Here is a 15,437-nt window from a genome sequence, read left to right as displayed (position 1 = left end):
TATAGTTGGTTATTTTTGACTACTTAAAACAATAATACAGTAACACCACTGTGGTATGAATTGATAATCCCAGTAAAAAGTTTTTACTTCTGCCAAATGTGTAAAATTACAATTGAGGGATTACGTTCTTTGGTGGAAAAACTGGTATTCTTTCACTGCCCTAAACACTCAAGGTTTTTTTTATCAGTTGTTTTCAGGACTTTCCATTAATAAGCATAGTCCCAAGCTACATGGATGCTGTTTAGTTTTTTTAAATTTGTAAAAATAACCAAAACCCACATAACTGGCTCGCTTAGCCTGATAATTAAAGTCCTTTCAGAAGCGATCTGTTTCAGTTGCGTCGGTTGCTGAGTTGACCTGTGAGTCGATTGTATATTTGTGTGAGTCATTCTGTACCACCTGTTAAACTTGTGTTATGGATTTTAAGTTTGAGGTCCTGACCTTTCACCTACAGACCGCTAGCTAAAACATTTATTTTGTAAATATCTATAAACACAGGCATGGTCTTTACACTAACCATAGCTGCCGTTCTGCTTTATGACCAAAAGGGCATTTAAGTAGGAAGCATCACCTATATTCTATGTACTTCTCCCAAGATTATTGTCAGTGTGCAATGAGGAACTTAATATGCCAGTATTGTCCTTGTATGAGCTACCATTCTGACCACGCCTTTCACATTAGGGCTTCTACAAATAAAGTTTTTTTTGTTTGTTTTACTTTTGACAATATTTCAATAAAAAAAGCAAACACTTCCCTGGTCTATTCGTTCCCTCAGTTTGTTGTCAGATGCAATGCCTGATAACTGCATGAATAATGCAAATTCGGTAACCCTAAGCAAAAATGTGTATTAATTGTAAAGCAGAATATTGTGTTGTGTGGAGCATTCATTTGGCAGTAACCGAAATATTGAGCAAATTTAAGGGTTTTACCCCGTGAATACGGGAGAGTTCGGCTCTGAATAGCTACTGAATATTTACCGGTCCAGGGGGCTTGGCTCGCTGCTCCAGGTGAAGATTTAATTGGGTTTCTGATTAAAATTAAGAAGTGAAATCAATAACTTTCACACTGGAATGAATCCAATTTGAATGCTAAAATTATCAGGCTGCATTGACGCAAATTTTATATGAAAAAAAAGTGAAGGCGTTCCCAAAAAAACAGTATTTTCTTTGAATAGCTGAAAGCACTGTGGGACAGCTAATAATGAGTGTTGCTTTGTGTAAAACCCCTTTCCTAGAGGGCCGCATCTGTTTCATGATTTCATGCTAAATTTTGCCCTTAATTATTTAAGTAGCCCGGTCGCTTAGGTGAACTGACACTTTACTTATGTTTATATTAATGACAGCTGAAGACTGCTCTGGTGTCCATTTGTCCATTATTTTACCCACTTATTACTGGTCAGGTGGGATGGAGCCTGTCCCAGAATGCATTGGGCGATAGTCTGGAGTGCACCCTGGACAGGTCACCAGTCCGTCGCAGGCCACTCACTCACTCACGCACTAGCACCTCCGGGCAGTTTGGACTCTCCAGTTAGCCCGTTATCCTGCATGTCTTTGGGCTGTGGGAGGAAACGGGAGTATCCGGAGGAAACCCACGCAGATGCAGGGAGAACATGCGAACTCATTCAAACCAAGGACCTTCTTGATGTGAGGTGATAGTGCAACCCACTGTGGTCTGATCTACAAACAGACCTGTGTTGGGGCATAGAGCTAATTAGCTGCTTGAGCCTGGGTAATTTACGTAAACAGAACCCTATCAACAAATACAGCCCTCCAGGAATGTGATTCTACACTATGGCTGTAAATATGCAGAAAGCTGTATATAAATTATGTACAGATGGCCCAAACTAGGCAGTTCCTGATTAATTCAAGGTAAATTGCTTTACAGTGCATTTAGTGTTTAATAAACCCTTGCTACAACTGCTTAAATTAATTAAAAATAACGGTACATGACTGTGTCAATGAGATGTGATGGACATGCCATATTTGTATAGCATCGGTGACAAATGGACTGTAATTCATAACCAAAATATCTGTTAAGTACTAAGTTTAATTTCCAGTTACTGTACAGAATGTTGTTTTACGGTCTTTATGTTTCTAAACAGTATTAGAAGTCAATCTAAAAATTCAACTTTTTTTTTTTAAATAAGGGGATGTGCAAAGCTTGATGCCTCGCTGATTGGTTTTGGTGTCTGCAGGTTGCTATGGCGTTCCTGCGCAAGACGTCAGTGACAACTGGTCATGTGATCGATGTGCGAATGGAGACACGGCCGCTGTAAGTGACCTTTTTAACTTTTAATTCCATGTATAGAAGAAGATTCGGCGATCGAGGATTTAACGATCCAAGATCCAATCGGGTGAATGTCATGTGACTGTCTTTGATTGTCTTTGATTCTGTCCCTGGAATGAAGGTGTTTGGTCTTGTCAGGGAGTGAACATAATATCCCCCTGATTTTTACAATGCTGATCTATAAATGGGAACGGAAGGACCTAACTATGTAAGATATATATTCTGTTTTGTTTTATTTTTATTTTTTTTTCTTAAGTATAATTAACACGCTTGTTTGTCGGATTCACAGCACAAATACAAGTTGTTAGTTTCACTGTGAAACAATAACAGTACGTCTAATGAGTCACTTCATAATGTGTCTTATGATCAGAGAGAAAATTAATGTAAACTATGAAATGTGTCATATTTATAGTGCGATCTTTCTCCGTGGCTGTTATTACAAGTATTGCAAACATCACTCAGATCTGATTGCAAACTGCATTTATATTAATTTTATTCATGCTGTTGACACCTGTAGGGCTTCTGTTGAAATAAAACAAAATTACCTTCATTATCGTAATATAAATTTGTCTATAAATATATGCATGTCTGACGCATGTTCTTTTTTAAATGGAAGACTGGCAATTACTGGCTCAGCAATGAGCGGATGTTTATGTTTTTTAGTAAATAGTTAATTACCTGCCACGTTTATTGTAATTTCCTGTAATTGCACGTAAAACCAGTTTTGATTTCTGATTATTGTAGGGAGAAAAACATTTTTTTATTCATTTATATAAATTATACAATAATACACCAAAGGCAAATGCCATATTAACAGATAGGAAAAAAAATCTGTTTATCAGTAGTGAAAGAATAAATTGCGGTTTCTTTTGTAATTCGCACAAAATGAGCTGTTATGTGTGCAATCTGGAGAGAGAACGCATCTTAAATATTTCATGGAGGCAGAGAAGGCATACGTTGATACGCATCACCTTTTTTCTTCCTCTTTTTATTCCATAAGCAAAAACAAAAAACCAAAACGAAAGCAGAAACAGAGGAATTCGCAAAATGAAAATGGCCCGTTGATATTATTTAGTCGCAGTGTTTTGTTTCTCCTTTTTAACGAGCTTTAATTAGTGCCCGGGGCGCGACCTCAGCAGATGTAAGTCGCGATGGCGGTTCGCTGAGGAGGGACGGAGTACAGAATATTAAAACAGACCCTACTAAGAGAATATAACAAACTGCCATAATGTGGTTTTAACAAAATTGTCATACGGATATTAATTATGTAGTGACTCAGGACATTTCTAGGCTTATTTTTTAGGAGTTTTTTTTTGGATGGAAATTAAGTATTTTGCACTTTTTTGTAGTATTATTAAAAATAAAATTCTTCCATCTTGGTTTCTCGTAACTGCAGCTCTGTATGCTTTAATTAGTGCATCAGAGTTTTCTTGGTGTCCATTCAAGTGGAAGCATCTTTACTGTGCCACAGTTGAGGAGAGTGGTGCTTTGCAAAGCCCACTCTTGCTCTTCACACAGACACACCCTTCCTGGCACCTGTTTACACAGATAAATGGTGGTATTGACTGTTTTAATAACTTTTAACAATTTTTTTCCCCTTGTTTCTTCAACTCAGGACTGCTGCCTGTGTAATCTCAGGGGTGGTGCTCTGAAACAAACCACCGACAACAAGTAAGGTTCTATAGACATGACAATTTAATGGAGGGGGAGGGAGGGAGGGAGAGAGGAAGGGAGAGAGATACAGAGAGAGGGAAGGAGGGAGGGAGAGAGAGAGGGGGAAAGAGAGAGAGAGAGAGGGAAAAAGAGAGAGAGCAAGAGAGAAAGAAAGAGCGAGCAAGCAAGAGATAACAATAACACACGTCAGACCAGCACTGCTTCACAAACACAAATCACAGTAAACCAAACTATTAAGCAAAATAACAGTATTTATCCGGAACACTGGAACAGCCAAACCAAAACACAGAACAAGCCTTATTGCTGCCTGGCCCTAAAATGAGAATACAAATTAGGTGAATATCTCATTAGTGTACGAGATTTGAGACAGAGGCAAGTCCATACCACAACATGGCCATTGAAAAAGGCAGGGATTAAAACGTATGGCTTTCAAAATAACAGATTATGTGGCCATTGAATTACGGGTGAGGTTGAAATTGAGGTCCCCGTCCTTCAAAAATGCCAAAAATATTATAAAATTGGGGGAAAATATGTGCAGAAATTTAAAAAAACATATCCCCTAAATCTTGAGGTGAGCAGAAGATTGCCAACAGCAAGAGAGAGATCGAGAGAGAGGGAGAAGGCGGAGGGAGAGAAATGGGGAGAAAGAGAGAAAGAAATGGGGGATAGAGAGATGGAGGGAGAGATGGGGAGTGGAAGAGCAGAGGGGTAGAGAGAGAGAGAGAGAGAGAGATAAAGAGAGAGAGAGAAAAAGATGTTTGTACAGATTGACCATCTGTCAGTTTGGCGATCAAAGTGTAGATCAGACACGCTAAACTAAAAAGCCTCTCTTTACCGTTCGGTGGAGAATTTGCAGCCGAGTTGGAGGTGCGTTTGTGACAAGCGTGCCGCAGTAATTTCTCGTGAAGTCGCCCGCCCGGTTTCATTTCAAATTTTAATTTGACACCGAATCTGTCACACAAGCTGAGCCTCTTTTTTTGGGCGTTCGTCGGAATGTTCCGGCTACCCCCTGCGGCTTTATGCATACTTGGATATGTGTGCACATTTGGTTACGTTATGAAAGAGAAACTGTGGAAGCTGTTATGTAAATATGTAGCAGTGAGATTTTACCACTGCCTGCTGTCATGAGACGGGCTTCATCTAGGAGGAAATACTGCAAGCACCATTCAATGCCTTCAAATGGAGTTGATCCCCTGCCTGAGCTGCACAGAAGGACTGTTAATGCAATAAGTACACCTGATTGTTCAACAGTTAAAAAAAAAAAAAAATATATATATAATAATGGAGGGGGAGAGAGGGAGGGAGTTTAAATACAGGGCCGACTCTCGTGCGGCCCTGTATGTCTTCCCCATTCTTTCTTTGCCCGGACGCTAACAGCTTCAGCGCTAATGTTAATGCTAGCTACGCGGTGATGCAGGTTGCTAAGGGCGCGCTCACTGTTCCGCAGGTGGGCCCACGTCATGTGCGCGGTGGCCATCCCGGAGGTGAGGTTCGGGAACGAAGAAGAGCGGGACCCCATCGACATCAGCGGAATCCCCCCTCAGAGGTACAAACTGGTGAGTCACAGTGTCCCCCCAAACCACCACCCCCCTTCCCCCCTTTGCCTCGCCATGGACGCACGGGGGAGGGGAGGGTGGTGTTGGGTGGAGGGGTATTACCGCCAACACCCTTGTGGGGAAAAAAAAGCCCAAACTAATCAATTAAATAATCGTGATAATAATTAACATTCTGTGAAATGAACGAGTCAGAGGACGCGTGCGACAGGGCTGTAATTAAGTCCCCTCTCATTTCTGGTTGGCGGAGACCGAGGCGCGATTTGCATAACGAGCGAGCCCCCCCCGTCGGCAGACGCTCGGGAGACAAAGGGGCGACATATCTCAGGAGGTAAGACCGACTGTCTGGCAGTCGGAGGGTTGCCGGTTCTAACCCCGCCCTGGGCGTGTCGAAGTGTCCTTGAGCAAGACACCTAACCCCTAACTGCTCTGGCGAATGAGAGGCATCAATTGTAAAGTGCTTTTGATAAAAGCGCTATATAAATGCAGTCCATTACAAAGCGCCGACAGACGCCGCTCCTGTAGGCCGGGCCGCCGCTGTAGAAGAGGAGTGAAACGTTGCCTTTGGAGACGTGGAGGACTCGCACGCTCGCCGAAACGCCGCTGTGAATTAAACCACGGAAACGCGACTGAGTGACAGAACGAGAACATCGTCCGTTTTTCGACCGAATGTCTGATTTTTAAATTTTTTATAAACGTGAACGTGAAAGTGCTGTGCGCAGCACGCGGTGTGAAGTCCTGTACTGAGAGCCCATATCGAGTGGGAAAACGGCCATTTTGTATTGTGGAGGGAAAGGTTTGCTATCAGCGAGGAGGCACGCAGTGTGTTTATAGCTTATTGTGACTCGAGGGAAAATAGTGTCTGTTTGACGCCCCCTTAACAGGGGCTGGAAAAAATGTGAAGTATTTTGGGGGGTTTTGGAAAGAGATACGTGCTGAATAGGAAGCGTTGCGGGCGCTAACTCACGCGGAAATGTAATGAACCAACAAGTCCCATTCATGCCCGCTGTCACATTGACAGGGAAATGAGCGGCTAAGTGAAGTTTGTGTGGTGAACTTAAACCGATGATCCTTCCGCACGATATAGTGTACATCATCTTTCGCTCCACCTCTCATATATTTCAGTTTTTAAAAGCCAGTGAGGCTGCTTCTAGCAGTTTGTGCGGGCCTTTGTGCACTCTATTGAGCCTGACGTGATCACTGCCACTTGTACTGACTGAAATTCCAGCGGTTCATTCGGATTGATGTAATAACATTTTCAGGTCGATAATGTTCAGGTTTGTGCGTTTGTAAAAAGCTGTCAAAAAAGCACAATTGATATTTTGTTAGGAACCTTGCGGCAAGACCCCTCCCCCCCGCCCCCCGCCCAGCAATATGCATGGTATACTCGCTTTTCATCATGTAGTTCTCCAGCGTTGTCATCCAAGCATGCCTGCAAATACAAAATCCCTGTTTTTCACCGCCACGTCAGTCGCCATAACGACCACCTGGAAGTCACGCGCGGCCAGATGCCGTTTCCTCTTCCTGCATGGGGTCCGCCACGCCGTTGTTGCTCCAGAGTATTTCTGGGGCAGGCACAGCATCAATCACACGCTATTCATATAGTGCATTTTCAGGGGATTTGCCACAATGGGCTTTACAGTGTAACCCAGTATAATGCGCCACAAAGCCAGCCGGAGGAAGCTGCTGCAATAAAAAATAAAAAATAAATAAATTAAAACTCCCTGTGTGTTATAAAGAACACATATAACAGCAGTGTGTTTACCTGCTCATATAAAATCAGTGTGTTTACCTGCCCATATAAAAACAGTGTGTTTACCTGCCCATATAAAAACAGTGTGTTTACCTGCCCATATAAAAACAGTGTGTTAAGCTGCTCATATAAAAGTAGTGTGTTAACCTGCTCGTATAACAGCAGGGTGTTTACCTGTGTGTATAAAAGTAGTGTGTTTACCTGCCCATATAAAAACAGTGTGTTAAGCTGCTCATATAAAAGTAGTCTGTTTACCTGCTCGTATAACAGCGGGGTGTTTACCTGTCTATATACCATCAGTGTGCTTACCTGTGGATACAAAAGCACTGCATTTCCCTGGCTATACACACACACACACACACACAGTGTCTATTTGCCCTGTCATCTCTGTGTGGCTGGCAGGTTTTGTCAGGTTTAGCTGCACCGTCAGGGCGGTTTAACATGGCCGCCCTCTCTAAGTCGCCGCGGATCCCGCCGCGCAGATAAACAGACGGCAGGCCGTGGAGGTGTCAGCCGCGAGCCGCGCGCCGCGCGCCGCTATCGGGCTCGGCAGCCGCCGCGAACGCCGCGCTCCGTTCTGCAGGAACGCGCCGCCGCGCCGGCGGTGTGAGAATACTAATGCTGCCCGGCTGTCAGCCTCATTTTCCCCCGACGTCTTCATGAGGACGGGGCCTGCACCCCCGAAGGATGGGGGGCGGTCTGGGGGGGTGGGGTGGGGGGGGGTGGGGGGGGGGTGGGGGTGTTTGGTGCTCTTGCCCACTTTCGCGCACCTCCCTCCCGTGCAATGTAACGGCCAATTCGCCCTCTCTCTCGGACCTGTCGGCGACTTGAAAAGCGGGCGGATAGCTGGCAATTTAGCTTGATGTCTTAAAGAAGCACTATTCAGTCAGAAACAGAGAGACTGAGAGAGAGAGAGAGAGGGAGAGAAAGAGAGAGAGAGAGCGAGAGAGGCAGCAAAAAGATATGCGTCAGCCCCTAAGGGAATTCATCATTGGTGCCGGAGACCGGTTGTGCATATTTATTGCAATCAAGATGCCATGTAATACTGCAATTAACAGCTTGAAGAGGATCTGGAGAGCCTATTTATCACACCACTATGTGCTATATTGACAGAGGAGGCTTAATGAGTCCGGCATAAATTCGGCAGCAGAATGTTCAGCGTGTTTATTTGGAAAGCCTCCAGGCTGCAGTTCTGCATGTGAAGGCTAAAGCCCGCTATTGAAACCACGGAGCTGAAAGATTTTTTTTTCTTTCTTAAGCAGAGGAAATTTGCTGTTAAAGTGACACAAGCCGGTTCTGACCTGATTGGAAAAGGGGGGGGGGTGGGGAGTCTTGTCTCGGCCTGCTTGCTGAGTGGACGGCTCGCTTCGTCCTGCTCGCTGTCTTCCTGTACGAGTCTTCTTTGTGGGCTTTGGTGATGGTTCGTGGATGCTTTGGAATGTATAGAAACGTGTTGAGATGTTTCTTCCGTATTACAGTGGCGTTGATGTACGTTGTATTGCACGACCCAGTGCCTGCAGGTTCTGGTGCTCTAATGACTCAAGTTGATTGTCAGTGCGTCTAATGTAGTCAGGGCTGCCACATCGTTCTTGTTGTTGTATTTGGTACACAAATCTGACCTCCGTTCGCTCGCAATATGAGATGTTATAAAAATGAATGAAAAGCTGCTTATCGATCGCTTTGCTGACGATCTGGAGCCTTGTAATGTTGTGGTCGCAGAACGATTCAATGCTTCACTTGCTTATGTAAAGTTGTCGCTGTTGTCGTTTATGATGAAATGCGCTAGCATAGCATGTGAAATGCGCTAGTGTAGCATGTGAAATGCGCTAGTGTAGCATGTGAAATGCGCTAGCATAGCATGTAGCAGTATCCCGGAAATGCCATTTATCAGGATTTCCGCTTCACGTCCCTATTAGCAGTCATGCATTCAGACCCTCAGCATGTTTTTTTTTTCCCATTAGCAGTGCTTGCTTCTGTGCGCAATTGTTGTATAAAAGTATTTGGGCGGCCATCTTTGTTTTTTTTTTTTGTTTTTTTTTCAATGAACAACAAAGATAATAACCAATGCACAATACATGCCAGACAAGTGTGGTGGTTGGTAATCGCGTGGGTGGCTGTATCATTTCCCCAGCACTATGGCTGTCAGATTGTATTGAGCAAGTATGAATGAAAATGTAGAATCCTTCTGGCTAATTAGCTGGGCCTGAAAAAGTAAGAAACCAAACCAGTAATTTACCATTTACAAAAGGCTGTCTGTGCTTACACCCCCCATTGTCTTCTGCGGGAAGGGGTTATAAAACCAGAACGACACAATGGCTTGTGGGATGCCACACGTTATCCCGCCATACAGAGAAAGAAGTGCTGCCTTATCCACTCAACAACACCGGTAGTGCACAAAAGTGATGCGTTATACCTGTTTCCATAGAATACAGCAATCGCCAGATCCTATGATTATTCATAAGAGCATAAGAAATAGTGATCAGACAAGAACAGGCCATTCAGCCCAACTATTGAGTGTGATGTTACACACTGAATACCCTGTGATTTTGGGTTCGGACTGATAAATAAGCAAATCCTAATTCAACTCTGGAGACAGTCTTTTTTTTCGTTTATTTTTTTTTTTTAATTCATTAAAAAAAAAAAAAAAATACAGTGAATAATTTAATGCATGTAATAAGCTTGTCCAAAAATAAAATGTACCAAATTGCCAGCACACTGAATTCTGTACGATACACTTACCTGGGTGGCGACATCATTTGTTTGTTTGGTGCGTAAATGAAAATGAAAAAAGCTGTTTTTTTCAGCGCTGTCAGCTTGTAAATCAGAATGGGCTTCTCCCCCCCCCCCCCCCCACCCCCCACCCTCGCCCCTGTCCTGTGAAACCAGATGAAAGCCGGAAATTAGGCTTCGAAACGTCAGTGGAGCTCAGAGACCCCTGCTGGCTGCTCATTTATGTTTGACGACTGAAGCCGGCCAGGGTTTTTTTTTTTTTTTTTTTTTTCGGGGAAAACATCATTTCGTAAAAAAAGGAAAATTTACCAGCTGGATTGGAGGCGTGTCCGTCGGGCGAGATCTGAGCCGGATGGGACGGTAACATTACCGCAGCATTACGCGCTGCTGGAGAGGAGGAGGAGGAGGACGAAGAGGCGAGAGAGGATGAAAGAACTATATAGGGATGTCACTAAGATTCTGAGCTCGGTTTTTTAAGGTCTGTAAGGTACATTACTGGATGTGTGTTCCAGATCAGAGAACAAGGTGTTTTGTATGTGGTTTGTATGGAGAAACAGACCAGTGCCTGTCCTGGTTTCATCAGGGAATGGGTTGGGTTAATTGGTAGACTTCTCCAGACAAACAGGGCCTGTGGAATATATGTCTGTCTCAGCTCCGAAATCAAGCTGAATGTTTTAATCATGGGTTGGGAGGAAAACGATATTCTGAGTATTATTTCTGAGGACTTCAAGGCACAGTCGTCTTCTCTGTTCTCACAGTCTGTGTCTTAATTACCCCTCAGTATAGCAGTGCTGGTCCCACGACTATAAGATCAAGTTCGGTAACCTTTGTGTAACAGAGCTTTGATTGGCCCTGCATTCTCTTTAAATTCATTTTCCTTTTTTTCTCCACGATGTGTTGGGTGTGTGTTTCTCACAGGGACAGCAGGTAGCATCTCTTTTTTAAAAAAATGTGCCCATTTTTCCACAGCCCCTGAGCTACACAGGGACCATGGGTAGTATCTCTTTTCAAAAATATGTGCACTTTTTCCACAGCCCCTTAGCTGATGGAATTCTGTGAGTGCCACTGTTTGATTTGTTCCGGCAGTTGAATTTTCTTGTGTTGTCCGCCTGAGGCGAAATGTTTGCCCGTACATTATGCTTGTAAATTGAGTAGTTATACCTAGTGGGCTTTTCTTTTTTTGGCAGTGTGGTCCTCCAGAATTGATCTTTATGTTAGTTACCATGGTGGATTTTATGCTACCCTGACAAGAATGAAAATAAAGATAACAACGGGAATATTTCTTCACCCCTAAAATTGAGTTTCAACATGGAAAAAATGAGTTCACGACAATATTTTGGCAAGAGGCACCGAAAACACAGGCAAGGAAGCACTGCCTTGAACTCTTTTTGATTTTGTTTTTTTTTTAGATGTGGCCAACAGGCATTTCAGTGACACCGGCAGAGTTATAGAAACCAAAAGTGTAGAAACTTCCTTTGCTCATGAAAAAAAAAAAAAGAAATTATGAAGTGACAGCACTGCGAGAACATGGCACCCTTAGGGGGGGCGTGTGTCAGAGATTTAAAATGGAGTCCTTTTTAGTTTCGGCTGCTGGGTCTCGCCATGCCTGCTGCGTGGGTGGAGTCAAAGGGGACCGGATGGGGGGGTGGGTTTGGGAGGCGGGGGGGGGGGGGGCACGTGCTGGAGCACCAGGCTGTCCTCAAATAAGCCTTGAGGACTGATAATTCAGGGGACGGAGAGCGATCTCAGCACATGACTCGGGTGTAGAGATGGAGCTCCGAGCACATTCTGAAATCTCTCTCTTGCGGGCTGGGTTTCGGGAGGGGGGAGGGGGGAGGGGGAATGGTGTAAGGTGTGTGTGTGTGTGTGTGTGTGTCTGGGTGTGTCTGTGTGTGTGTGTGTGTGTGTGTGTGTGTTCGTCGCCTCATTGGCCCGTCGCCTCGTCCCAAAAAAGGTGTGCGGTGCGAGATCGGAGGTGTGGATCAGCGCTTAATTGCGCCGTGGTTCTGGGAGCAGAGAGACCGGCGGCCAGGCCGCTATCTCTGCAGTCCAGAGATTCCCCCCCCCCCCCCTCCTGAGTCCGACCCCGTCCCACAGTCAGTCAGCACGGCCAAAAAATACTCTCTCCCTCTCTGTCCCCCCCCCCGTACACGGCCCAACGCTCACACCTTTTCCCTCCAGAAACATGTCAACATTGGCCTTCAAAGTTTGCCTTTAGCCTGAACAATGGACGGGTGCGTTTTATTAGTTCGCGTTGCGTTAGCTTGCGTTGGAGCCAGCCTCGTTCCACTTCCACGCATTCGGCTGGAGAGATAGACGTTCGCCCCAATCCAGCATCCAGCAGGATGTTTGACAAGCTCAGACTATTAGTATATAATGCACGTTTGCTCACACTGTTACCTTACAACACACATGTTCCTGGTAATAATTGTCAATAAATGTTTGCCGCAGTGTATTTACAGGTAGCTGACACAGCCGTACGTTTTTCAGGGAGAGCTGCATGGTGGGTTTTCCTGCTCCAGTGGTCCGTGAACTGTCACATCTCCTCTCTAAAGTGCCGTTATTCACGACAGAGTCTCTGTTCTGATGAATTCATGTATTTACTTACTGTAGCTATTTCAAAACCCAACATGCTCATTTAAATGCTTAACCGAAAGAACAAACTTTTTTTTTTTTTTTTTGGACACCATTTTTTTTAATATACCATGTTGTCATGTTTTTCTGTAAGCCAAGCCTCCTGGCAATAGCAACGGGAGGCACTAGTCTCTACCTCTTTGCTTTTCCATGGCCTGTAAACAGCCATGGAAAAGCAAAAATGAACAGAATGCGATATCAATCTATCCATTGCTAGTACGTATGAAAAAAATGATTGTAATTAACAACTAGAATGTGTTGTAGTAGGAGTCCTATAATTCAACAGAAATACACATAAGTGCTTGAGAGAGGCAGAGGAAAGGCAAGCAGATTGTGATTAAGCTGATTCTTTGTCTTGTACTCGCATTTTTGTCTTGTGCTCATAACATTTCCTTTGAAAATGCAGGTGTTTTATGTTGATCAAACACGCTCTGGGAAAACCCTTAAGTCTTACTGCAATTGAAAGTTTCTCTGAAAATTGTTCGCCTTGCAATTAAGGTGAGGTGTTTGGAGAGTGCAGACCAGGCATTTATTTATTTAGTTCAGAGATCATGAAAAACAAACTTACCAAATGAGTTGGCAAAGGAAAAGATTACATTTACTGGTAAGCCAAAATGACTGATTATTCGGATTGAATACCAGCCTTTTAATTTTGATTGAAGTAACTGGTAAGGATCATGGTAGGAATTCTAATGAAACACACTTTTTTTCTAGTGCCGCTTTGTCACCATTCATTTGGGTGAGAGCAATACTGATGATTGATAGTTTGATTTTGCTACATGGAGCACTGCCATGAAAGATAAAGGAAGTTCATGGTCGACTATAATGAAATGTAAAAGCATGAAGTTAATGTTATTAATTTTAAAATATAGACACGTCACCTGTCATATCAACGTCATGCTGTGGCACTCTCGTACAATGCAGTTCTTCTTTTGGACAGGGACAGCAGAATTAATTTTTCTTTTTCTTTTTTTTCTTTTTTTTCCTGTTAATTTATTAAATGCTGCACAAGTCTGTCTGATCTTCCGGAAATGGCCATTTATAAGATTAATTGAACCCATTTCAGTTGTACATCTCCTGTGACAGTTTTGGCTGTGTATCAGTTTTTTGGTCATTACGCTCCTTGGCGTGGTGTTGGGGGCTGTGGGTTTGTGGGTAATATATGGTGGTGGCGTGCGGGTTTGAGTCCGCCAGAACCTGGGATAATTCTTCATTTCAGCACCCGGCCTTTTCTGTCTGATTGGTGGCTCACACCTCATGAACATCACAATGAGCCTGAAGCTACAGGCCAGGCAGGACCCTACAGCTGTGCCTGCCTGTGCCCAAACCTGAACCCTGTACCACCATTTCTCCCCTCCCCGTTCTGCTTATAATGCCTACTGTTCCTCATCTTCTTACAGCATTTCATACTCTCACACTGCCCAGTATCATTTTTTTAATGAACCCTTTCAAGAGTAGGTTTTCTGGAATACAATTTTTTTTTTCCAGAAGTCAGTGTTCTAGAACTCCATTGCTTTCAGTCACCAGCAGTGATTGTGACATCAGCATTAGAATACTCAGTTACAAACATTCTAACCACATGTTTGATTTTTTGACCTTTTGATTACAAGAATCAGGTGTGTTACTTGTTGGCTGAGGCAAAAAAGCCTGCGCCCATACTGACCCTTTCTGGATAAGACTGAGGACCCCTGCCTTATAGGGTTAATATTTTAAAAAAATGAAATATGATAGATGTAAATAATTGTGCTTCATTCTACCGTGGTAGTGTGTTAACGTGCAACGGCAACATGTTTAGGATAGCGCAGTGACGCTATTTTTACTTTAGCTGTTGTTCTCCACAATGTATCGTTCTTTAGTCGTATTTATACACAGAAAACTCAGTTGGTGGCACTGACTCACTGAAGAACATAAAGAGAGCGGGAACATGAAGTTCTGCCGCGCCGCGGGTGAACTGAAACCACAAACTGGGCCCGATGACATCATACAACATGCCGCGCGTTGCGCTTTTCTACCAGGCGAGGTCGACGGGGTTCATGTGGTTTTGTAAAGAAAGTTTAGTTAAAGGACGTGATTGGCTGAAGACAAAGGCTCTCCTCTGTTATTGGTGGCGGCCCTTCAAATACATTTTCTGCGTAGCGGTCTGTCGTGGTTTTCCCGCTCTGAGGGAAACAATGATCACATCTCCTCTCCAAACCCCCCCCAGCTCATTGCGTGCCGGCGTCCCTTCCCAGTTCGCACTGCTGTTGATCCCGACCCTTCAGCGATCGCGGTGCCTGGGCGGTGGCGGCCAAAACCGCGGGTCGAAGCGGAGGTCTGCCGCCGTGGAAACAAAAGATCTCGGCTACTTCCCTCGCTACTTCCTGTAGGCCTGGGTCGTCGCAAAAACCGCGAGACTCCGCCCCTCGCCGCCCGTTTGTTTTACCGAGCCGCCCCATGACAAGAGAGCGAGGCTCACCGCACCCCCCCCCCCACCCCCCCCCCCCCCCCCCCCAACCACAATGAGATTAATGTGCAGATATACGTGAGTCAGGGATGTGAGCTGTGCACGTGTGGAACACAGCTTCTGCACTGAAGGTTGGACTGGGGCGCTGCTTCTCTCGGTAAAGGTCAAAGGGCAAAGGTCATGCTGTCTGACTCCTCCCGTGTAAAGAATTTTTTTTTTTTAAACACGGGATAACGATCTATTGGACTGCCCTCTCCCTCTTCTCAGGTGAAACCACAACACCGCCTCTTCTGTGGCCGCTGGCGTTGAGGCTTGATCTTTCTTCTTTTTATTTTTTTTCTCGACTGCCATCGATGCTAATGTG

General features: G+C 44.3%; 1 protein-coding gene across 7 annotated transcripts in view; it reads left to right on the top strand.

The window, feature by feature from the left end:
• LOC118227811 (lysine-specific demethylase 4C-like) overlaps positions 1 to 15,437 on the top strand; it is a 108,453-nt gene that overhangs the window by 69,665 nt on the left and 23,351 nt on the right. For all 7 annotated transcript variants that reach the window (XM_035418740.1, XM_035418738.1, XM_035418741.1 and 4 more), the window contains 3 exons: positions 2,195 to 2,271; positions 3,902 to 3,957; positions 5,408 to 5,516. In XM_035418740.1, coding sequence (XP_035274631.1) covers positions 2,195 to 2,271; positions 3,902 to 3,957; positions 5,408 to 5,516 — 242 coding nt within the window. The remainder of the gene's footprint in view (positions 1 to 2,194; positions 2,272 to 3,901; positions 3,958 to 5,407; positions 5,517 to 15,437) is intronic.

This window comes from Anguilla anguilla, chromosome 5, assembly GCF_013347855.1.
Source record: "Anguilla anguilla isolate fAngAng1 chromosome 5, fAngAng1.pri, whole genome shotgun sequence".
NCBI classification, from domain to species: domain Eukaryota; kingdom Metazoa; phylum Chordata; class Actinopteri; order Anguilliformes; family Anguillidae; genus Anguilla; species Anguilla anguilla.
The sequence above is the reverse complement of the archived record's forward strand: the minus strand, read 5'-3'. Positions and strand labels throughout refer to the sequence as shown.